Source organism: Episyrphus balteatus, chromosome X (assembly GCF_945859705.1).
Source record: "Episyrphus balteatus chromosome X, idEpiBalt1.1, whole genome shotgun sequence".
Taxonomy (NCBI): domain Eukaryota; kingdom Metazoa; phylum Arthropoda; class Insecta; order Diptera; family Syrphidae; genus Episyrphus; species Episyrphus balteatus.
The window spans coordinates 7610685-7636776 of record NC_079138.1 but is presented as its reverse complement, the minus strand read 5'-3'; the positions used below and the strand labels follow the sequence as shown (position 1 = coordinate 7636776).

Below are 26092 nucleotides of genomic sequence, written 5' to 3'. Positions count from 1 at the left end.
CCCTTTTGTGTACAGTGCTGTCTGTGAATATATGTGAAAGCCACCACGTTGGTAAATGACGTTAACACGCACACATTTATAGATTCACGACATTCACCACACATTTGACACGAACACAACGATAGGTTCACGACATTCACCACACCTCGCAGCTTGTAGGCAAACGTCAGTTGACCGCCGAGTTTCCAGTCTTGGTATTTTTTGTTTATGGTGGTGGCCATCGACAAACTATACCAAGACTTGAAACTGAGCGGTCAAATGACGTTTGCCTACAAGCTGCGAGGTGTGGTGAATATCGTGAATCTATCTATGTGTGCGTGTTAACGTCATTTGCCAACGTGGTGGCAATCACATATATTCACAGACAGCACTGTACACAAAAGGGTTTTGGGGGGAAAGACGTACGAAAGTTTCCAGTCTAAAGTCTTGGTATAGTTTGTTGATGGATGATGCTTCCTTTCTGTGTTCCACTGTAATCTGTAACTGTACTGGTTTAAAACTCTGAATCAAAAGATAAAAGATTTTATTGTCCCCAAACCATTACCTTATTATACCATACAACATGTTATATGCATTTTTAATGGCTAAAAAAGCCAAATTAAATTTTAACAAATTCCATTCAGCAAATAACCACAACCAACTGTTTAACGTACCCAAAACAGTGGTAAAACACAAAAATGATGATTTGCAGAAATTCATTCAATTTGAAATAAATAACAATAAATTCGAAACAATTTTGGTCAATAATAAGCCTCATCCATCATCTTGCGTTGTAAGTTCGTATATAGCCTTTTTCCACTTCATATGTCTCCGAGTTTATGATTCGAATGCCTTAATTTTAATACAAGGAAACTGCGGTACCATCTGGATTCAAACCGTTATTATCATCAACTCCCAAACAAACTGAAAAATCATTTGAAATTATTGCCAAACCCGTCACCAAATCAACTCCAAATCGTCGTCCTCTAAAAATGTCTCAATTTCTTGGAGATATTTATTCATCTACAGAAAACGGCGACGATCCCAAATCCTCGGATAGACATCAATATCAAGATTCTGATACAGTTGCTGTAAATGACAGTATATCATTCGAAGCCCATTTGAAGAAATTCCACCTCCTACTTAATCCTTCAGCTCTTCCTATCCCAAATTCCAATTCTACCAAAAGCATTTTATTAGACTCATCTCCAACGATTTACAATAAGCGTCAAAAGCGATATCATGATGAAAACTTTCAAATTATTGAAAACTACGTTAAAATTCATGCTTCAATGAAGACAACTGAAACCCGTCACGATTTGGCTACTTTTAAAGAAGCAATATCTAACTTAGCCAATGGAACCATCGAAAAAGATTTAAGTCAAGTATATCACAAGCAAAAAAAAGCGCCAGTTTTTAAGGTAAGCTTTTATTAATCATTTTTTCGGTTCTTTTTCTGATTTTTTGAGTCTTTAGCCAGTTTCTGTAGGACCACAAAACTAATTAACATTTTTACTTGCCATATAGGTACTAGGTGCATAGAAATGTAGAAATTGCGGCTTACAGAGCCTACTTAATAAGGATGACCAAGGCCTTAAACTATATACAGAGAGATAGACTGTAGAGAAAAAAAGAATGGATTATTATTACATATTATTATTATTATAATTTTTTTTTTTTTTTTAAACAGAGTTTTCAATTTTTAGAGTTTTCATAATGTTGTAAACTAAGTTTATGTTTTCGATATTGATATTTTTTAAAAGATGGATTAAGTTGTGGTTGGATAGTTTTGCGCATGTGGAGGAGACTTTTGGGCAGGAAAGTAAATGGCTCATCGTGAGGGTGGAATTTTCTTCGCAGAGATGGCATATGGATGGAGATGTTTTATTGAACAGTTGCTGATGTGTTATATATGAATGTCCTAGTCTGAGCCTGATGTAACCCTTTAGTTTACTTAGTGACATGTTGGGATAGATTGCTCTGTCCCCGTGAGGATTGGCGTTTTTGTGTAGGTGGTTATAATTTGACCAAGCGTCTTTTCTTTTGAATTTCCAGTTTTCAATAAGGAACCTAATGGTGTCTTTTTTGTTATATTAAAAAAAATTATTTCAATGGTTCTTTTATTGCGGATTTGGCTTCTGCATCAGCTGTTTCGTTACCAGCGATTCCAGCGTGTCCGGGAATCCAAACGATTTTTAAGGTTTCAGAGTTCAAGATTAGATGGTTGCGTATATTTTCTACAATTTCAGTAGAGTTGGAAATATTTTGTAGGGCTTTTATGATAGAAAGGCTGTCAGAAAATATAATTGTTTTACTTTTCTGGGCGTGAGTTATTGATTTATATGGGACGAATTAATTTTTGTAATTATTTTGGATGTAAGAAAATTAATTCGTCCCATAAAACAACTATCCATCCAGAAATCAAAAAGATATTGAATAGAAAGAAAAATCAAAAAATACAATCAACCTTATGTAGGGCGCTTACGTTCGCGAAAGATTTCAACCTACAGATCTCTTTGCAAGAACGCACCAGTATTAGCCAACCACCTTGGAACCTCCCAAGTTACACCATAAACACCGATTTTTGCAACTATCCAAAGAACTCAACCTCTGTGGATATATACAAAGCTCTATTTCTAGAATTTTCGGAGAACTTCAAGTCCCTCGGTTGGAAACTACTCTTTACGGATGCATCCAAGGCAGAAACATACACCTCTTTTGCTGTTGTTGATGGTACCGATTCAGTTGTTTCCAAAGGACTATTACCAAAGCATACCTCAACTTTTACTGCCGAAGCATTCGCTATATATAAAGCAATAACTCACGCCCAGATAAGTAAAACAATTATATTTTCTGACAGCCTTGCTATCATAAAAGCCCTACAAAATATTTCCAACTCTACTGAAATTGTAGAAAATATACGCAACCATCTGATCTTGAACTCTGAAACCTTAAACATCGTTTGGATTCCCAGACACGCTGGAATCGCTGGTAACGAAACAGCTGATGCAGAAGCCAAATCCGCAATAAAAGAACCGCGTATATTTTAAAACCTTGTTTTTGTAACACAGTGTTATATATAACGAACATTGTGACTAAGTTATAGCATTCAAATGCAACTTAGCTCTTTTGGGACGTCAGAAGAGAAACGAGGATGTGACGAAATATGTCAAATTAAGGTAAATTTGCAAACTAAACTTTTAAAATGAATATGAAAAAGGCTAGCAGAATTACATTTATCTTCGAAAGATATGTTCTCTCGATTTTCTTCGGGTTTTTTCCATAAATATTTTTCCATATTATTCCGAAGTAAGCGGAATTTTATATTTGTATTCTATTTTTGATATTTTATTATAAGATCCATCCAGGCTAACCAAACTTGGTTTGAGAAAAAAATGATTAATGGAAAACATTAAATAATAAAATAATTCTTCCAATTTTTTTTATAAATTTGTGTTTTAAAAATTTTAATTTTACTTTTTACTGCGGCTCATAAAAATTTTGACCTCGATATTTTGGCCCCTCGTAAGCATTGAGTTTGACATTTTTGGTTCAGGCTGTAGATCTGTATACAGATAGATAGAAACCCCGTAACCCTCCCCCTTAATACGGTTATGGGTATTGAGTGTGCTTTTGGAGTATCGTTAAATCCATTTTTGCCGATTCGAATAGTAAAAAAAAACTGACGTCTCAACCTTGTTTTTAATTTATTTCTGGAATCTTGTTGATAATAGCTGTGTTTTATTTTCCTCGTGATCCAGATCAGATCATTGTATTTATTTGCAAAACAATAACAAAACAAAATCATGCTTTTGTTGTAAAGCAAAAAACACAGCAAATGTTATATAAAACTGAATTTTAAAGATGGAAAATTCATTTTCCAACCCAAACTTAAAATTAATTTTTATTTTAGGTGCCGCAAATTCCTCCAAAATTTGTCATGCAAAATAAATCTAGTAAGGTTAATAATAGGGAAAGGAAGGACATTTTTAAGGTAAGATTTAATTTTTCAGTTATTTTTTTTAATCATTTTTTTTATTAATCATTTTTTCGGTTCTTTTTCTGATTTTTTGAGTCTTTAGCCAGTTTCTGTAGGACCACAAAACTAATTAACATTTTTACTTGCCATATAGGTACTAGGTGCATAGAAATGTAGAAATTGCGGCTTACAGAGCCTACTTAATAAGGATGACCAAGGCCTTAAACTATATACAGAGAGATAGACTGTAGAGAAAAAAAGAATGGATTATTATTACATATTATTATTATTATAATTTTTTTTTTTTTTTTAAACAGAGTTTTCAATTTTTAGAGTTTTCATAATGTTGTAAACTAAGTTTATGTTTTCGATATTGATATTTTTTAAAAGATGGATTAAGTTGTGGTTGGATAGTTTTGCGCATGTGGAGGAGACTTTTGGGCAGGAAAGTAAATGGCTCATCGTGAGGGTGGAATTTTCTTCGCAGAGATGGCATATGGATGGAGATGTTTTATTGAACAGTTGCTGATGTGTTATATATGAATGTCCTAGTCTGAGCCTGATGTAACCCTTTAGTTTACTTAGTGACATGTTGGGATAGATTGCTCTGTCCCCGTGAGGATTGGCGTTTTTGTGTAGGTGGTTATAATTTGACCAAGCGTCTTTTCTTTTGAATTTCCAGTTTTCAATAAGGAACCTAATGGTGTCTTTTTTGTTATATTAAAAAAAATTATTTCAATGGTTCTTTTATTGCGGATTTGGCTTCTGCATCAGCTGTTTCGTTACCAGCGATTCCAGCGTGTCTGGGAATCCAAACGATGTTTAAGGTTTCAGAGTTCAAGATCAGATGGTTGCGTATATTTTCTACAATTTCAGTAGAGTTGGAAATATTTTGTAGGGCTTTTATGATAGCAAGGCTGTCAGAAAATATAATTGTTTTACTTATCTGGGCGTGAGTTATTGATTTATATATAGCGAATGCTTCGGCAGTAAAAGTTGAGGTATGCTTTGGTAATAGTCCTTTGGAAACAACTGAATCGGTACCATCAACAACAGCAAAAGAGGTGTATGTTTCTGCCTTGGATGCATCCGTAAAGAGTAGTTTCCAACCGAGGGACTTGAAGTTCTCCGAAAATTCTAGAAATAGAGCTTTGTATATATCCACAGAGGTTGAGTTCTTTGGATAGTTGCAAAAATCGGTGTTTATGGTGTAACTTGGGAGGTTCCAAGGTGGTTTGCTAATACTGGTGCGTTCTTGCAAAGAGATCTGTAGGTTGAAATCTTTCGTGAACGTAAGCGCCCTGCATAAGGTTGATTGTATTTTTTGATTTTTCTTTCTATTCAATATCTTTTTGATTTCTGGATGGATAGTTGTTTTATGGGACGAATTAATTTTCTTACATCCAAAATAATTACAAAAATTAATTCGTCCCATAAAACAACTATCCATCCAGAAATCAAAAAGATATTGAATAGAAAGAAAAATCAAAAAATACAATCAATCTTATGCAGGGTGCTTACGTTCACGAAAGATTTCAACCTACAGATCTCTTTGCAAAAACGCACCAGTATTAGCAAACCACCTTGGAACCTCCCAAGTTACACCATAAACACCGATTTTCGCAACTATCCAAAGAACTCAACCTCTGTGGATATATACAAAGCTCTATTTCTGGAATTTTCGGAGAACTTTAAGTCCCTCGGTTGGAAACTACTCTTTACGGATGCATCCAAGGCAGAAACATACACCTATTTTGCTGTTGTTGATGGTACCGATTCAGTTGTTTCCAAAGGACTATTACCAAAGCATACCTCAACTTTTACTGCCGAAGCATTCGCTATATATAAAGCAATAACTCACGCCCAGAAAAGTAAAACAATTATATTTTCTGACAGCCTTTCTACCATAAAAGCCCTACAAAATATTTCCAACTCTACTGAAATTGTAGAAAATATACGCAACCATCTGATCTTGAACTCTGAAACCTTAAACATCGTTTGGATTCCCAGACACGCTGGAATCGCTGGTAACGAAACAGCTGATGCAGAAGCCAAATCCGCAATAAAAGAACCGCGTATATTTTAAAACCTTGTTTTTGTAACACAGTGTTATATATAACGAACATTGTGACTAAGTTATAGCATTCAAATGCAACTTAGCTCTTTTGGGACGTCAGAAGAGAAACGAGGATGTGACGAAATATGTCAAATTAAGGTAAATTTGCAAACTAAACTTTTAAAATGAACTAGCTGACCCGGCGGACTTCGTTCCGCCTTTCCAAGTATTTGTTTTCAAATTTTAGCCCTGTAATGTGTTAAACTTTTTCCGGTTCACTCGGTTCGGTTGATATGTGGAGCACAAATAACTTGACTACAGCGCAACCTAGGAATGGGCCGATATTTCAGTAACAGGTATTGAATAACAGGTATTGGAAAGTAGCAATAACAACTTGCTACTCATCAGGGAAAATACCTGTTACTGAAATAACAGTTAATATTTTCAGTATCTTAAATAAATTTAAATTATATTATTTTTTTTTGCAATCCAAGAAAATTTTCGGTAATAAGAAGGTTAATACAATGAAAAATACCTACTAATTATCTAAACAACTTTCTCTTATCCTACACAAAAAATTATTTTTATCGGTAATAATCTGTAATACCTGTTACTCGGATCAAAATTATCTGCTTAGTCAAAATTATCAAGGAATTTATAATACCTGTTACTTTTGATAAAATTCATCTTTGATACTTTCAGTTCAGGCGAATAATCTGTTAAAAACACAAACGCTCCTATAATACCTGTTACTCGGATCAAAATTATCTCCTTACTCAAAATTATCAAGGAATTTATAATACCTGTTACTTTTGATAAAATTCATCTTTGATACTTTCAGTTCAGGCAAATAATCTGTTAAAAACACAAACGCTCCTATAATACCTGTTATTGGGATCAAAATTATCTCCTTACTCAAAATTATCAAGGAATTTATAATACCTGTTACTTTTGATAAAATTCATATCTTTGATACTTTTAGTTCAGGCAAATAATCTGTTAAAAACACAAACGAAAAATGAGAAAATGTAAAATTTATACCAAAATTTCGTCGTTTTCCCCAATACCTGTTACTGTAAGAAATATTTCTATACCTGTTATTTTTGGTATGATTTTACATACGAAAAATGAGAAAATGTAAAATTAATACCAAAATTTCGTCGTTTTCCCCAATACCTGTTACTGTAAGAAATATTTCTATACCTGTTATTTTTGGTATAATTTTACATACGAAAAATGAGAAAATGTAAAATTTATACCAAAATTTCGTCGTTTTCCCCAATACCTGTTACTGTAAGAAATATTTCTACACCTGTTATTTTTGGTATAATTTTACATACGAAAAATGAGAAAATGTAAAATTAATACCAAAATTTCGTCGTTTTCCCCAATACCTGTTACTGTAAGAAATATTTCTATACCTGTAATTTTGGACATCCATAATTAATGGTTTCATTATAATGACAGAAAAAAAAATAACTTCAGGTTTTAGTTATATTTTGCAAAAGATACGCGTTTTATAACTACTTAAATTGCCACAATTAAAGATAATTTTCTGCTCTTATTAAATATCATTCTCAAAATAATGAGATTGCACTCTCGTTCTTTAGTGAAAATTGTATTACTAACTGTTATTTCAGTAACAGGTATTTATACCTGCTATTGGAAAGTAGCAATAACAGGTAGTAACAGTTATCCAAAAGTAGCAGTTAAGCCCATCCCTAGCGCAACCTACAGGGTCCAATTATAACACAAAACCTGCCTGGTGCAAACCTTATCACCAGGGATAGGATGTTGTGGAATTTGCCTTTTTTTCTTGCTTAATCGTACGACATTATAGATTAAAAACAAACACGTTTCACGTCCCCCTAGTGCCAAATATATGTATTTTATTTTGCCTTTTTTTTGCCTTTTCTTTCGTTATTGCCTTTTTTTGCCTTTTCTCTTGTTATTGCCTTTTTTTGTCTTTTCCTATGTTTTTTTTTATCTTTTTAGCGTCTTAAAGGTAATGCCTACACACAAAACACTCAAATATACAAACAAAAAGCTATTTTACTCAGTATATTACTTGCTCAATATATCTATTCTATATTAAAAATTCACTTATTACCCCCACACAAACAAAATTCGAATGAAAAGATCTACCTATGCAACTTGTTTGTCTGCTATTGCTACCATTTATTGTCTTCTACGTTCTATTGCGCGGCCGACAACCAACACGTATTAGAGTTCAAAAGCTAACTTACTCAATTTACAATACTCGATTTGAAGAAGTTCTCCAGATTTTGGACATAATCAAGAGAGATTTGGAAGCTGCGAAAGGGGCAGTCGCAAAAGATGTTTTTGAGAAAAACATATCAATTTTTTTTTGGCAAATAAGGGACTCGAAAGAGTTGAACAAATAAATTACGTAATACATTGGAACACAAATCCAGGGCTCGAACTACGGCATACGTACATTAACGTATTGACGCTCTATGTCTCTATCATTTTCTTCTAATTAAATAGAGAAAGAAATAGTCAAAACGTTAACGAACGTATGCCGTAGTTCGACCCCAGAGCTCCCGGCAAATGTTGAAGTGGGCGATGTCGAGTTCTTTAATTGGGGTCCAGTCGTCTCTACAGATGTAGAGAGATATTTTAGCTCCTTTAGAGCACTCTTAAGGGACAATCGCAGGCGCTTGTTAACTGAAAATTTAAAAAAAAACTCATGATTGTTCAAAATTACTGCAATTAATTTTTATATTTCATTCTTTTCTCAATAAATGCCTTTTTATGCCTTTTTGGGAGTTTTATTTTGCCTTTTTTTAAGTTTTTAGGTCCACAAGATCCTATCCCTGCTTATCACACACACAAAATTTCACAAAAAATATCCAGTCATTCGACCCCAAATACGGATTTTGAATTAAACTTGACAACAGCGCCACCTACCGGGTCCAATTATAACACAATACCTGTCTCAGATGGACCTTATCGCACACACAAAATTTCACAAAAATCTATTCAGTCTTTCGACCCCAAATACGAAATTTGCATATACATAACTTGACAACAGCGCCACCTACCGGGTCCAATTATAACACAAAACCTGTCTCGGATAGACCTTATCGCATACACAAAATTTCACAAAAATCTGTTCAGTCATTCGACCCCAGATACGGAATTTGCATATAACTTGACAACAGCGCCACCTACCGGGTCCAATTACACTGGTCAACAAGGTTTTTGCCACAAGAACCAAAATATACTTTTCTAGTAGTTTTCGGGGTGCTGAATCCGAATCTGAAGTCAGAAAAATTTGATTGGCCTTCGTTTTTGAAATATTACCGTTAGAAAATGTCAAAAAACGTCATTTTGGCTGTTTTCGAGGTTATGTTTTTATGTGGAGTAATTAATTGTGAATAAATTTGTAACGGTGCCTATAAGAGCTAGTTTTATTCTTTCAAAAAATGTTTAAATCTTTCCGATATCTCTTTTATTGCCCGAGATATTTAAAATTTAAGTAGCGGTCTTTGAATCAGAAACAACACTGGCCAACCAAATTAAACTTTTTTTGCCACAAGAATCAAAATATACTTTTCTGAAGGTTTTTGGGCTGCTGAACTTGAATCCAGAATCAGAAAAATTCAATTAGCCTTCGTTCTTAAAATATTACCGTTATAAAATGCAAAAAAGGGTTTTTTTTATAACGGTTATAATTCAAGAACGGAGGCTAATAGAATTTTTCCGATTGCGGATTTGAGTTCAGCAACTCAAAAACCTTCAGAAAAGTATATTTTGGTTCTTGTGGCAAAAATTCTGTGACCAGTGACTTAAACTTCAGATTAAGTTTAGTTTCTCTTTGACTTATTAAATGAAACTTAAGATATCTCGAGCAATAAAAGAGATACCGGGAAAATTTAAACAGTTTTTGAAAGAAGAATATCTGTTCTTATAATAACCGTTACAAATTTGTTTATAATGAATTACCCCACATAAAAACAGAACCTCGAAAACAGCCAAAATGACGTTTTTTAGCATTTTATAACGGTATTATTGCAAAAACAGAGGCCAATCAAATTTTTCTGACTTCAGATTCGGATTCAGCACCCCAAAAACTACAAGAAAAGTATATTTTGGTTCTTGTGGCAAAAAAAAAGTTAAATTTTGTTGACCAGTGTTATAACACAAAACCTGTCTCGGATAGACCTTATCGCACACACAAAATTTCACAAAAATCTGTTCAGTCATTCGACCCCAAATACGGAATTTGCATATAACTTGACAACAGCGCCACCTACTGGGTCCAATTATAAAACAAAACCTGTCTCGGATGGACCTTATCACCCCCACCAAATTTCAGAAAAATCTATCAAGTCGTTTAGAAGGAGTAGGCTCACAAACAAACGCACAGGAGAATTATATGCAGGGTGTCCCACAGTCACCGCCCCAAATGAAAACCATGGATTCCTGGGGTCATTTTAAGTCGAAAAACTTAAGTGGTAATTTTCTCGTTTTCGTCCCGTTTTCGAGTTACCACGGTTTTTATGATTTTTGCTCTCTTGTCCTTTAACTGGCCTTATCTTTGCCAAACTACGTTTGATTTGAAAGATTTTTTTTACAACCAATCAAGAATTTATTACAGTTTAAGTTTGTCTCAAAACTTTTTTTTCTGCGGACAACCGTTTCTCCACAATTTCGCATCGAACACAATTTTCTTCGTTTTTTAAGTTGTTTTTTACACTTTCATATCATTTAAGTCAAAAAAACACGTTAATGAGTATTGTTTTTTTGTGCTTTTTATTAAAGCCCAGTTAATTTTCATAAAAAAAATAAGTTTCATTTCATAAAAAAGGCTACTGAAAGTAATTAAAATAAAATGCACGACTGGGGTCGCACGAACTTGCTCTTAGAGTTAAAGTTGTTTAAATTTTTAAGACTTTTTATATAGAAATTTGGAAAAAAAAATAAAATTCGTTTTAAAAAAAAAAATAAATTAAAATCTGAAATTAAATTGCCCTCCAAAACAAGTATGCAGTTTTGATTGATATATTAACATGCATTTTTAGAAAAAAAATTTTCAAAATCGTTAGAGCCGTTTTTTAAAAAACTAATTTTTTATAAATAATTTTTTGAAAAAAAAGTTTAAAAATAAAATTGGTATGCCATTTTGTAGAAATCACTAATCAACATCTAAAAACAAAATTTCAAAAGAATTAAATGTACCGTTTTCGAAAATTTGATTTTTCAAAAAAAAATTTTCAAATTTTTTTTTTAAATCCAAAAATTATTTTTTCCAAAATTTTATTTTTGGCTTATATTTAAATTATATAAATGCTTCTTCACAAAAAGTTTCGTTGAAATCGAATAAGCAGTTTTGGAGATAATCGGATTTGAAAAAAAAAACGGTTCTATGGCAGGTACCGTTAATAATGATTTTCAAAAAAAATTTTTTTCATTAGAACATAGACCTAAACTTTAAACTAACACTTGAATTTTTTAAACAAAATCGTTGGAGCCGTTTTCGAGATATTTCAATTTTACTAAAATCGGTATATGACAAGTACCGTTATTTTTGGTCCAAAAAAATTAATTCCAAAAACCCCTCTGGAGAGTCGCCAAATAACGCTGCATACCAGGTTTGACATCAATCGGTCCATCCGTTTAGGCTGTAGCTCCTTATACAGACAGACAGACAGACAGACTGACAGACTGACAGACTGACAGACTGACAGACTGACAGACTGACAGACTGACAGACTGACAGACTGACAGACTGACAGACTGACAGACTGACAGACTGACAGACTGACAGACTGACAGACTGACAGACTGACAGACTGACAGACTGACAGACTGACAGACAGACGGACTTCCGGGACCCACTTTTTTGGCATTGTCTACCATCGTAATGTCATGGAAAAATGTTATCTCAACTTTTTTTTTTTTTACGAATGCATAACTTGATATATAGTACCTATATCGCAAGTAAAAAATAAACAAACTGAGTGAATTAAAAAAAAAAATAATTTTTAAATAAAAAATTAATTTAAATGAATTAAAAACTTTTTCTGAGCTGTTGTGGTTAAGAAAAGAACAAATAGATAAAGCTTAGAAAGAGTTTAAATTCATTTAAATTAATTTTGTATTTAAAAATTATTTTTTTTTTTAATTCACTCAGTTTGTTTATTTTTTTTAATTACTTTCAGTAGCCCTTTTTATGAAATGAAACTTATTTTTTTTATGAAAATTAACTGGGCTTTAATAAAAAGCACAAAAAAACAATACTCATTAACGTGTTTTTTTGACTTAAATGATATGAAAGTGTAAAAAACAACTTAAAAAACGAAGAAAATTGTGTTCGATGCAAAATTGTGGATAAACGGTTGTCCGCAGAAAAAAAAGTTTTGAGACAAACTTAAACTGTAATAAATTCTTGATTGGTTGTAAAAAAAATCTTTCAAATCAAACGTAGTTTGGCAGAGATAAGGCCAGTTAAAGGACAAGAGAGCAAAAATCATAAAAACCGTGGTAACTCGAAAACGGGACGAAAACGAGAAAATTACCACTTAAGTTTTTCGACTTAAAATGACCCCAGGAATCCATGGTTTTCATTTGGGGCGGTGACTGTGGGACACCCTGTATATAAGATATGAAAAAGGCTAGCAGAATTACATTTATCTTCGAAGGATATGTTCTCTCGATTTTCTTCGGGTTTTTTCCATAAATATTTTTCCATATTATGCCGAATCATAGCAAGCGATTTCTAGTGTGACTCCGAAGTAAGCGGAATTTTATATTTGTATTCTATTTTTTATATTTTATTATAACATCCATCCAGGCTAACCAAACTTGGTTTGAGAAAAAAATGATTAATGGAAAACATTAAATAATAAAATAATTCTTCCAATTTTTTTTATAAATTTGTGTTTTAAAAATTTTAATTTTACTTTTTACTGCGGCTCATAAAAATTTTGACCTCGATATTTTGGCCCCTCGTAAGCATTGAGTTTGACATTTTTGGTTCAGGCTGTAGATCTGTATACAGATAGATAGAAACCCCGTAACCCTCCCCCTTAATACGGTTATGGGTATTGAGTGTGCTTTTGGAGTATCGTTAAATCCATTTTTGCCGATTCGAATAGTAAAAAAAACTGACGTCTCAACCTTGTTTTTAATTTATTTCTGGAATCTTGTTGATAATAGCTGTGTTTTATTTTCCTCGTGATCCAGATCAGATCATTTATTTGCAAAACAATAACAAAATCATGTTTTTGTTGTAAAGCAACACAGCAAATGTTATATAAAACTGAATTTTAAAGATGGAAAATTCATTTTCCAACCCAAACTTAAAATTAATTTTTATTTTAGGTGCCGCAAATTCCTCCAAAATTTGTCATGCAAAATAAATCTAGTAAGGTTAATAATAGGGAAAGGAAGGACATTTTTAAGGTAAGATTTAATTTTTCAGTTATTTTGGTTTATTTGTTTTTTTTTTTTGTTGAGCACAAGACTTTAGTCGTGTTTCCGTTGGAATTTAATACTATGTTTCTACCTACCCTGAATCCGAGATTTAAGATTTGGCTAAGTAGATTTAGAATAAATTTACTTTAGATTTAGAATAAATCTAGATTTATACTAAATCTACTTAGCTAAATATAGATTTATTCTTAATCTACTTAGGTAAATCTAGATTTATTCTAAATCTAGTAAATTTATTATAAATCTACTTAGCTAAATCTCGGATTTAGGGTAGGTGGAAACATTGTGTAAAACTACTTAACTTTGACTAGCTCAGACTGACCAAACATTTATTTTAGTGTCGTTTTTTTCCTTCATTCCAATGAGAGTACCATTTTAGTACTTATTTTTGCACTTTTGAAGGTTTTGTGTTACTTCACGCCACACAAGTGTAAACAAGAATTACTCCGGAGTAATTTTAACACTACGGAGTACTCCGGATTTACTCCACATTTTTAGTCAGATTTACACCGATCTGCACACACACTTATGAATTTGGAGTTTGAAATTTTACCATTTTGTTTGAAAAGTGAAAAATGCGAAAAGTGTTTCTTTCAAATTCTTTTGTTATGTTATATTATAGTGCAAAACTTAATTCTTCCATTATTTTCGTTAATTCTACACTTTTTAAAACTTTTTGCAAAATGAAATTAAAAACCGAATAAAGGAGTTTTTCCAGCCAGTGTTCTTCATCAATAAAAGAAATCCTTCGCCAGATACAAAAAATCCCATTTTTTCTAAGCTGACGGGATATTTTTATTTTACAATATTTATAAAACCAAACTAAGAGTGTGTGTTGATTAGGCTGAAAAAAAAAACTGATCAGAAGCATAGTGAAAATATATCAAAAGTAATTCTTATCAACGAAAGATAAAATGTATTCAAATAAAAAAAAGTTTTTAAAAAATAAAAATTATTTCTATAAGCCTAGTACGCACGTCGCTCTAAATTATAGCTGAAATTTCTTTCCCCGTTCTTCTTGACTTATTTTTCGCACACTTAATTGTTACAGGTAAAAAATGAATAGTTGAAAACGAATGTGTGATTTTCTAACTGAATCTGAGCACAACTGGGCTGAAATTCTTAAATATATCTTAGTTCGGCTTTACTTTTGAGATAGTTTTGTATGGGAGCCAAAATTAAGCATTAAAGGGTTAAGTAAATAACGAGGAAAAATTAAAAATTAATGAAAGTATTAACATCAATTCTTTGTCAGGTCATCTCAAAAATTTTCGCAGAGCTAGTAACGACAAACAGGAAAACGTTTTTATATGAAAAACGGAGACGCCCTTTAGACCCTATGTAATTAAAATTTAACACCTGAACGCGACACTGTCACGAAAACAAATTGCATTGGTCTTCACGAGAAAACCACTGATTTTTTTTTTTAAATTTGAATTTAACAAAGCCACAAGTGATAGCTTTGTGGTGAAGTTAACAGATTACAAAGAAAACAAAAAGGGTTCATCAACTATATTTAAATTTATTTACGCAGACAGTTGTATTATTTCTAAAAAGAAATCAATAAACTTATAATCAATTACACCAACCTCTTTATGTTATATTATTTTTTGATACTGTCTCAATATTAGAAATCAAAATATACCATGAAGCATTTGCATGAAATAATAAACCCCTTTAAAAGTAAAACAAAAAATATTGCCTACTGCGAAATTATTTTTTTCAGTTCATAAACATTTTTCCCTATGCCTCACAGTGGATCGAAACTATGAAAAAGTGGTCTATGTCATTGAAATTCACAGAATTGAATTCAGTAAAAAAATTACAAAACTTTTTAGTTCTTTAAATTTTTTTTTTTACCTAAAATAGCAGATAACATACCTACAAGAATTACCAAATCCCTTGTTGTCCTCATTTATTAAGTAAAAAAGCGTTTATTTTGTTTAACCGTCTTTTAAAATACTGATAATTTGCAAAAAAAAATGTATGAATAAAAAATAGCTTAAAAATGATTATCTTATGTAAAAATGTTTTATTTAAAAATTAATTGGTACCTATTATTATGAAAATATCAACATAAACATAAAAATATAATATAAAAAATATTATTGTCATGTTAAAAATGAAATTTAATTAAAAGAAAATTATGGAAAAGAAAGAAAAAACAAACAAAATATGATATACCTGCCTAAAAGTATTTTTCACAAATTCATAAAGCTTTTTACAGTTTAATATAAAAGGCAAGTAGCTAATAATGCAAATATAAATGTAAAATGTAGGGTAGCAGGGGGAGGATTTGCCAGGATTTAGGAAAATTGACTTAACGCAAAGTTTTTACGTTTCTTTTAATTTTTTTATATCTGATATTATTATTGACTTTATTATCTTCACTTAAATATTTTTTTCATCTTGATATATATTAATTATTTCTATTTTTAATAATTTATTCAAAAAAACTAAAAGTGATGTGGCAAAGCCTCCCCAGGTGTGAGGCTTTGCCACCGGGATGGGGAGGGATTGCCAGTTACCTAAATATCAAAGTTAGTACAAATAAAACGCAAAAATCATAAGCAAAACTTCTTTTTAGCTGAAAATACAAAGAAGTGATTGATTTTTTAGGATTCTGTCATCCTCTTTTGAGGAAGCTCGCTTCTGGCAAATGTTTCCCATGGGGTGCATTTGCCAGAGCAAAACCTACCCAAAAACAAATGGCAAATGAACCCCACAAGCTAATTTTTCAAACATTTACTTATAACTTTTTTATAAGTTAAACAGTAAAAAAAATCACTTCTACACAGCATAGTACACATAATTTTCATAAGATATTTGTATGAAAAAGTAATTTAACAAGACAAATACCTACAATTTACGACGGTTATGCACCTTCATATTTTGGTTCTGAACATTAAAAAACTAACACAAGCGTCTAATTTATTTCGGGTCCAGCCAAAAGCTGTCAAACTTTGTGGAAAGTTTTCAATCATAAATGTGCAACAGAAAATGATTTTTCGGAATTTAATATTCTTTTGGTTTTGAAAAAAACCTGGACTGGCAAAGGTACCCCATTGGCAAATGCTCCCCCTTCTACCCTACATTAGACGACCAACGAATGATGGATTGGATTGAATAGTAGTTATTAAAGTTTAAATTTTTCCAAAAACCAAAAAAAAAAAAATAAGAAACAATCCAGAGAACAAATTGTTTATAAGACAAATTTTAATTCGAAACCACCAATTTGTTTCTTTCTTATTTGAAGCTTACCTAGTACGCTGCTTACGCGAAACGAAAATGTTTCTAAGCCTTCAAAGTCAACAGCGAAAGTCAAAATCAAATTAAGTCAATAAATTAAAACTAGAAAATAATTTTGAAGACAAAAAGCTGGAAAAAAATTCACAACGTGCAAATTCTTTTGGACCAAGAAATTTGACCTGAACAGTGAAAAATTATTGAAAACTCTCCAAGTATTCAAGTAAAGGTAAGAATGTCGTTTGTCAAGCTGGTGTACTGTGAAACGAAAAGCATAACAAATTTTTTTGTTCGTATGCAAATTTCCGTTTCGCTTCAGCAGGATACTGGGCTTTAGAAATTGAAATTTAATATTTATTTTTTGAAAAATTTAAACTTTAGTTACATAGATTGCTACTTTATACTCCAGTTTTTGCTAAAAAAAAATACATAAGTATTAGGGTGCTTCATATATGGTCGAAAAAATCTTTTTTTCGATTTTTTAATGGGACACCCCTGCATTATGTTCTACTATATAAGCATAGTATATGGTATTTTTTTCCGATTTAGATGTTAAAGTTTAGGGGTCGCTACCATTCACTAAAAGTTTAAGTACAAAAAAAAAGATCAATTTCAACAAATTTTTTTTTGTTACAATACAAAGTACGCTTAAGACCCGATTTTTCAATCTTCTAATAAACAGTCAGTTAACTGTCTGTCGAATAAAGATATAAGGCTCATAAACGATCAGATAAAATCATTGAATTTTTCAATTAAGAAAGATCACTCAGTTAGCTATTCTACAGATTAACACAAAAAAAAATGTCAAATTCAAAAATATTCAAAATTAAACTTCATTTTTATTCCGCTGTATTTTTATCAAAATTTCTTTCAAAACAGTTAAAGATTTAATATAAAGTACTTAATTCTGATTAAAAATTTTAAAATTTTCTGAGAAAAAAAAAAAATAAAATTTGGTGTATTTTTCAAAACTTTGAATTGTGGTAGCGACCCCTAGAACGTGTTTAAACTGGACCAAATTTTACCCAATTTATATTTACGGCAGGAAGAACAAAATGAAAGGATGTCCCATTAAAATTGATTTTTAAGAAGCACCCTAATAATAATATAAAATTTCATATGTTCGTTCATTCGTTGATCGCTTTGACAGTGCTTTACTCTTAAAAAAAAAAACTTGAAAATTACTCATTCTTTCTTTAATTTGTTGGTCAATCTGCTTTACGTTATGTATTCAGCAGTTATATTCTTGCTTTAAACTACCCCATGCCACTTTTAGCTAGCCAAAAACACCAACCCTCCCCTTTGCAGATTGGAAAAAATACTACATAAAGGGTTAAATTTACAAAGATGGTGCTCTAAAAAACGGGGTCGGATGCGGTCGGATCCAAAATCTTGAAAATATTACACACAAACCATTAAGCTTTCATTCTTGACTACTTAGAAAGCTTGCATATGTAAGCATTTTTTAAAAGCCTTTTCAAAGTTGAAGTGAAATTTTCAAATGGGGTTATAGAAAAACGTGTTTTAGAATTATTTAGAAATATAATTTTGAGATTTTCTTCTTATATATATATTTAAGGAATCCGTAACAAAAGTGTGAAAACAAACGACTTTTAGTATTAGGTAGAAAAGTATGAACAGATAAAAGTATTCAAGGGAAAAAGTATGCGCGACAAAAGTTCGAAAAATAGAAAACTATTATTTTGACTGGGTTTTGATCTGGCAATAGTTACAAAGAGAAATGAGAATTTGCGAAAACAAATGTGGCGATGGACAATTCTGATTGGTCAAAAAAGAATAAATAGACGAATTTATTGTTAGATAGGGCTGGGGTCTCAGAAAAAAAGAGAGTATATAGATATTCATAAGGATAGGAGGTCTAAATTTAATTTTCAGTCTCGCAGTTGCGATGAGCGAGGCAAGGTTAAGAGTGCACTCGAATATGTTTTTTTTAATTAGGGAGAGTGGAGTATTTGTATGAAAGGTGGACGTCCCGCGGCCAATATATTGTTATTTATTTAGTTAGTTAAGTTAAAATGCTATTTTATATTTATGTATTTTGTATATGTAGGCATGTAGGTACGTTGAATCACAAGGTATGTATGTTCTAAAAAGATAGTGCATGTTGGTCGGATAGGGACAAGAAAAAATTCGTAGAGGAGAGGGAGAGTTCTATTCCCCTTCGTTTAGACGGGAGAGGTAGGTACTTTTCAAAAACATGGCTTAGCTTGGAAAAAACATTATTACAAATCAACGGTTATACTCACAACGACGTGCTATCACTTCTTGTAAAGCCAATAAATTTTTAATTCATTTTGCTTTTAAATAAAACTGTTTTCAGGAAAGATTTTTGAAAAAAAAAAAACAGTTTTCCAAGTTATAACATAAAAAAAGAACAAAGTTCTATGTAAGTTCTAATTTTGTTTTCAAAATAGAAAACCGAATCCAAAAATGTTGTGTCTTATTCGAAAAAGTTAAAAACAAAACTAGTTTTTTTGTAAAAAAATCTTTTATTTTTGGTTTATCTATCTGCATGGTTGGTATTAATTAGCGATTTAAGAAAATACTTAATCTGGTATAGGGTGTTTTCATTAACGTCTGCCTAACTTAGGCCTGCGTTAGTCGTGTTCATAAAGTAAGATTTGCGATCGGACTAACTTAGTCCAACTGCAGTACTGCTGTTCATGAACGTCATTTATGTCGTCAACGTCCGTCAAGCATATTGCGCAGCCAAAATTGTATGGCTGCAGATCTCCCGAAGAAGTTTATTTTGCTCTTGATTCGATGTTTTTATTGTTAAAAAATGTAAATATAAATATGTATTGTAAAAAAAAATTGAAAATTAATTAGAGTGGTGCAAAAAATGTTACTTTTTTCATTTTTCGAAGAATTTAAATTTTAATGAATAAGAAAATTTCTAAATTCCGTTTTTTGATACAATGAGTTTAAATTATTTTTTTTTGTATTAGGGTGGCTCTAAAAATTTTTATCTTCTACAGTTGTTCGTGGAATTCGAAAAAAATCAACGTTGATATTATTTTGACCAAATTATCGATGAAAAAAAAATTGAACCACCCTAATCTATACAGATTTTAGGAATTTAAAGTTTGAAATTTTAAAATTTTGTTTGAAAAGAGAAAAATGCAAAAAAAGTTTTTAAAATTCTTTTGTTATTAACAAAAACCACCATTACCATTATGAATATATTTCCTATTATATTATATTCCGCCATACATATTTCTTCGTTTATTTTCGTTAATTCTTCACTTTTTCCAAAATGAAATTGAAAACCGAATAAAAGAGTTTTTCAGCCAGTGTTCTTCATCAATGAAAAAATCCTGTGCCAGATAAAAAAAATCTCATTTTTTCTGCGATGATGGGATATTTTTATTTTACAATTGAATCATTTATTTTCAAAACATGATAAGTCCATGATTTCAAATTTTTCAGGAGAAGAAAAAAACGTTCTATTTTCTTTTGTTAAGTGTAGCAAAATGTACAAAAAATATATTTTGTAGAACTTTTACCTAGCTACAGAATATCGTTTGGTATTTACTTTTTGGACCGATTGTTTAAAAGATAAAAAATAAAAACGATTTTGAACTTATCATACTTTGAAAATAAACGAATGTGAAATTAGTTTTAAAATGAATATACAATTTTTTTAAAGCCTCAGTCTATCAAACAATTGCATTTGGGAATATAATATAATGTTTCGAGTAGTTATTTTACTTGAAAGACGCTTTTAACTTAAGATTTTGAGTCAGTAGTCAGCTTCTCTATGTGTAGTCAATTACTCATAAAAAAGTTGCTGTTTATTTTCAAAAGATGATAAGTCCGGGACTTTTATGATGTTTTGACAATAAAAATGTTTTTCGTTAGCTGTAAAATCGAATATAGACTGAGTAGATGCTTCATATTTTGAAGGCAGGTGTGGTTATCCCCCAAGAACATATTCAGTTATCATGTTTTGAAAATAAGCGATTCAATTATCAAACGCAAAGCGCGAGACGCACATAAGAGCAAGGGAGAAATAAATTTGAAAAAAGGGAAGGAAGATTCTCTACCGTGAGTCTCCGGTAAAAAATATTTTGAGTCTTTTGACGTTTCTCTTTGATCTTGTTCTATTTTTTGCTGTTCTGCTTTATTTTATTTCGTCGGTCGCGGAGTCTGCTTCGTCGGTTGTGTATTATTTGCGTGTATAATAACGTTTTTGATTTATTCAAAAGTTTTCGTTGCACATAGACCCCACTGAAGTTTTTTTTTTTTTTTTTTTTTGTACATTTTGTTGTTTTTTTTTTTTAATTGAAATACATAGTCTGCTTCTACACGAAGTCGTAGGCGCACAAGATGCACATAAGAGCAATGGAGAAATCGATCTTTCTCTCTCCCTTGTTCTTATGAAGAACTACGTCTACGTCTTCCAGTAGAAGTCGTCATACGAAAACAAGAACAAAATAAAACCAAAAAAAAATAGCGTCAAATTTGCGTCTTCAAAAAAATACTGCTACGCACCGAAACGAAAATCAAAAGGAAATTCGAAGATAATTTCTGCGACTTGCGTCTTCGTGTAGAAGCAGACTTATCATAGAACGCTTATTATGCTTCATATTATGTTATTAATATTATTTTTTTTTTTCAATTCATGAATTTTTTTCTCTAGGCCTGTTATTACTATTTTTTCAAGGAAATTATCCATTTTTGCCTTGTCACACACACAATTACAAAAAAAAAATTACTCTCATTATGTTCTTTCACTCCAGAAAAAAGACTAAAAATTTAGAGTACTCCTTAGTAGAGTCCCCATTCCCATTATTTTCCCAACGTTTAAACAAAGCTATGCTGTAGCAATTTAATGAAAGTACCTGATACCCAGCTGTGATATAAGTGTTAATTGTCATATTTGAGTTTTGCCGTCTCCGGGATATATGCAATAGGAGCGGAAGGGAAACAAATTATGTATTATGTTTTGAATTGTTAAATTGAATAAAGTACCCCTTTTTTTTTTTGACGGGAGGAAATCTTCAAAAGACACTTGGCAGTATTCGACACCAAGTAGTGTGGGAAAAATTACCACTGATGAAGTAAGAAATACTTACGAAACGTTGGGAAAATAATGGGATAGAACTTGTTTTTATTCGCATTTGCTTTATGCAGACCAAAACAGCCTAACTACAGTGGAATATTTACTCTAAAAAATTGGTCAAATTTAACAAATTATAAAACGATTTTACTTGAATCTGATAACTCGAAAGATGTACATATCTGTTAAAGCCATACTGCTCAAAAAATTTGTTAACCAAGATCTACTACGGACTTATTCAGTCTAAATTGCAATACGGGGTAGTGTGTTGGGGAGGTGCGTTGCGTTTATGAACACATTAACATCAATTTTGAAAGCACAAAAGCATATACTCCGTATAATTTGTAAAAAAAAATCAACGTACTGAAAGCTGGCACCTTTTTTGCGAATTAAAAATAATACCATTACGCCATCTATATTTTTAAAGTCTTAAAAGAATTTTATAAACAAAGTGGTAACATTCCATCTAGAAACTCTTCAATATACAATTTACGAGTTAATAACTTTTCACTTGTCAATTCTCTAGTTCCACACAAAACACATTTTATGAATTTTTATTTAATGACATCCTCAATTGTCTTCAATAATCTTCCCATTTCAATAAGAACAATCACAAACTTTTATTCTTTTTTTAGAAAAGTCAGAGGCTGGCTTTTTACTAAGAACTTAATTGAAATTGAATTACTATATAAAGTAAGAATTTAAAATACTTACAAAAAGATTTTTTCTTTAGCTTTTTCTTTTTTTACAAATGTTTACTTTTGCTTGAATTTTTTGTATAGCTATTATGTTTCTCTAAAAATTTCTATAACCTATTTCAATCATACATCTAACAATAGTTTAATTATTTAAAAAAAAAGAGAATGTCTGTAAAGCCGGTTTACGGACGATGATTTTACGTGATAAATTTTTATAATGCGCAAAAAGTATAAAAATAATTTATTGAAAACAATCATTTTCATAAAAAAAAGCAAAGAAAACATGAATTTTTATCTTCTCACGTCATTAATTCCATTTTTTCCCTTACAACTTATAAAAAATTTTATACCATCTGAAAACTTATTGTCTTAGCTCAAAATGTATATATCGATGAGGTCTATGAGACCATACAAAACCATACAAAAAGAGCTAGAATTTTTTGAACTCGATCAAATTTCATTAAAAAAAGCAAAAAAAAAACATTTATTTTTATGTTCTCAGACTATGGAATCAATTTTTTTGTTTGACAACCTATAAAAAATATATTGAATGTGAAAGCTTATTATTTCACCTTTCATATGACGTATCAATTTCATTTTAAAGATGCCTACAAGAGAAGTTAGAATTTTTTAAAGTCAACCATGTCGAATTTCCAGACTGAGATTACTGTACTTCCCACACTGGTGCCTGGTGGCTGTTCGGGGGGCAACATATCTCCACTTGTGTTTTGAGGTTTTTGGCAAGTTTCTTGATTTAACATTGTGTAGCTTGTAGTTAGTCTACCGTTATGTGTGATATACCAAATGAAAGGTAATTGTATCAGAATGCTCATAAAAGTTTAATAAATTTTCCATCTGCTCTTGGTCAAAAGTTATAACCTGTTGAATTCTAAAATTTTATTTTACCGTTATCTCAAAATTGTGTTTACGAAAATGATTGAAACTTCGCACACATATAGTCTTAGTCATGGTCTATCATTACTCCATATACTTTATTCCTGTATCTGTTAAAGAAAAAACGATAAAAATAAAAAACGATGAAAATCGGTTAAAAATGGTCAAAAAACGTGTTTTTTTTAAAACTAGTTTCTTCCGTTATTCAGTCAAAACTCACTAAAGGATTCCAAGTTTTTGTATGCATAATGCCAAAACCTACATGTCCTATAAGTTTGAGATTTTTTGAACGCTCCAAAAAAAAAGCTAAAAATCAAAAACTACCCAAAAATACCCCTAAAAAACAAGGTGTTTTTCAAAAATTCATATTTCGAAACGAAGAGTGTTGAAAAAAATCCGTATCAAACGCCTAATTTTTGTTCCCTCATCTTTCACTCGGCATCTTTGGAATTGTAAAAAAAAAAATTTCCTCTACCCAAAATCATCATTTTGTCATAGATCCAACACGTGTACATCTATCTATAGCAAAAAAAATCAATTCTCTACGACTTCGCGTTTAGATTTTAGCCCAAATTTCATCTTTCCGTTTTACCCCTGTTTACCCTATTAAATGACAACATTTTTAAAAATTCTTCATTTAGATTATGCTTTAGGTTATTATCTTTCAAATAAGCTATAAAAGATTTTTGTATCTCTAATAGTTTGTTTTTAATTTTGAATTGAAATTTTTTGCCGCACTGCGAAAGTGCGAGAGTGTAACGTTAGAAAATGGCGTCACTTTTTTGTGGTGGCTGCCATGGTTCATCGATTTATAAGACGTTATCACGTCAAAAATTAAAGTAATAAAAACTAGCATAAGAACGACTGAAAGTACCCCACGTCAGTTTTTCATCTTGTTTGAACTAACACTTTAGACGGTCATTCAACTCTAACATTAAAATTATCGAATGATCCAGATTTATTTTCTTGCATTTAATATATTTTTCTTTGAATTTATGAAATTGTAAATAGCATGTAAGTGGAAGTTGAATAAAATAAAAAATAATAAAAAATAATAATAAATAGTAATACCTAATAATTGTAAAATAAAAATATCCCATCATGGGAGAAAAAAATGGGATTTTTTTTTTATCTGGCACGTGATTTTTTTTTATTGATGAAGGACACTGGCTGAAAAATACCTTTATTTGGCGACTCTCCAGAGGGGTTTTTGGAATTAATTTTTTTGGACCAAAAATAATGGTACTTGTCATATATCGATTTTAGTAAAATTGAAGTATCTTCAAAACGGCTCCAACGGTTTTGTTTAAAAAATTCAAATGTTAGTTTTAAGCTAAGGTCTATCTTTTAATGAAAATTTTTTTTTTTGAAAATCATTATTAACGGTACCTGCCATAGAACGGTTTTTTTCAAATCCGATTATCTCCGAAAGTGCTTATACGATTTCAACGAAATTTTGTGTGAAGAAGAATTTATATAATTTAAATATAAACCAAAAATTTAATTTCCAAAAAAATAATTTTTGGATTTAAAAAAAAAAAATTGAAAATTTTTTTTGAAAAATCAAAATTTCGAAAACGTGACATTGAATTTTTTTTAAATTTTGTTTTTTAGTGGTTGATTAGTGGTTTCTACAAAATGGCATACCAATTTTATTTTAAAACTTTTTTTCCAAAAAATTATTTATAAAAAATTAGTTTTTTAAAAAACGGCTCTAACGATTTTGAAAATTTTTTGTCCAAAAATGCATCTTAATATATCAATCAAAACTGCATACTTATTTTGGAGGGAAATTTGATTTCAGATTTTATTTTATTTTTTTTTTTTTAAACGAATTTTATTTTTTTTTCCAAATTTCTATATAAAAAGTCTTAAAAATTTAAGCAACTTTAACTCTAAGAGCAAGTCGTGCATTTTATTTTTTACACTTTTAGGGCGTGAAAAACCTTCAAAAGTGATAAAATACTAAAAGGGTTCTCTCATTGAAGTGAAGGACATTAGTTTTATAAGAGCAAGTACGTGCGACCCAGTCGTGCTCTTTATTTGTTATTTTATTAGCATCTTGTTGTTGATAATGTTTTGAAAAAATTAATTTTATTTAAGGTCCCTGTAGTTCCTGCAAAATTTTATAAAATAATAACTGAAGACAGCCTCGACATTAGTCAGCATTTAAATACGAATGAAAAGCATGGTCATAAGGGAATTCGAGTTGATTGGAATACCCAAAATGAAAACGGATTCTATCAAAACAAGGTAAGAGACAGTATGTACAATGGCTGGATCATATTTAACAAAACAAGTTTTACTTCTATACATTTTGTATGTATTTTCTTAGGTTATCACCTCGAAACAACATGCAAATCAAATAAAAAAAAATCGTAATCATCGAAATGAAATTTTGTCTGATTTAAACTTTAAGACTTGTGGTCCAACACAAAAAAGTATTCGGTATGAGAAAGAAATTACCAAATTTTTGGATATTACCAAAGACAGTAGGGTCTGTGATCTAAGCATTTCGCAAAGTTTCGAGCTCTGCAGAGATCTTGATTCATATTTCTCTATCAACAAAAATCCTAATGAGGAGGAAACATTATTTTAAAAAATATTAAAGAAAAAAAAGAAATAAGTGATTCGGATAAAAGAGTTTTTTTTTTAGATTTGAATCGCCTAAAAATGGCATTTATATGCATTACAAA

The 26092-nt window shown here is 30.9% G+C and overlaps 1 protein-coding gene across 1 annotated transcript; it reads left to right on the top strand.

Moving 5' to 3' along the window:
- Positions 1–461: 461 nt before the first annotated feature.
- Positions 462–26092, top strand: LOC129920632 (uncharacterized). Its single transcript, XM_056002047.1, has 4 exons — positions 462–772; positions 849–1400; positions 25500–25649; positions 25732–26092. The coding sequence occupies exons 1-4, from the start codon at positions 563–565 to the stop codon at positions 25993–25995; spliced, it is 1176 nt and encodes a 391-aa protein (XP_055858022.1). The 5' UTR covers positions 462–562; the 3' UTR covers positions 25996–26092.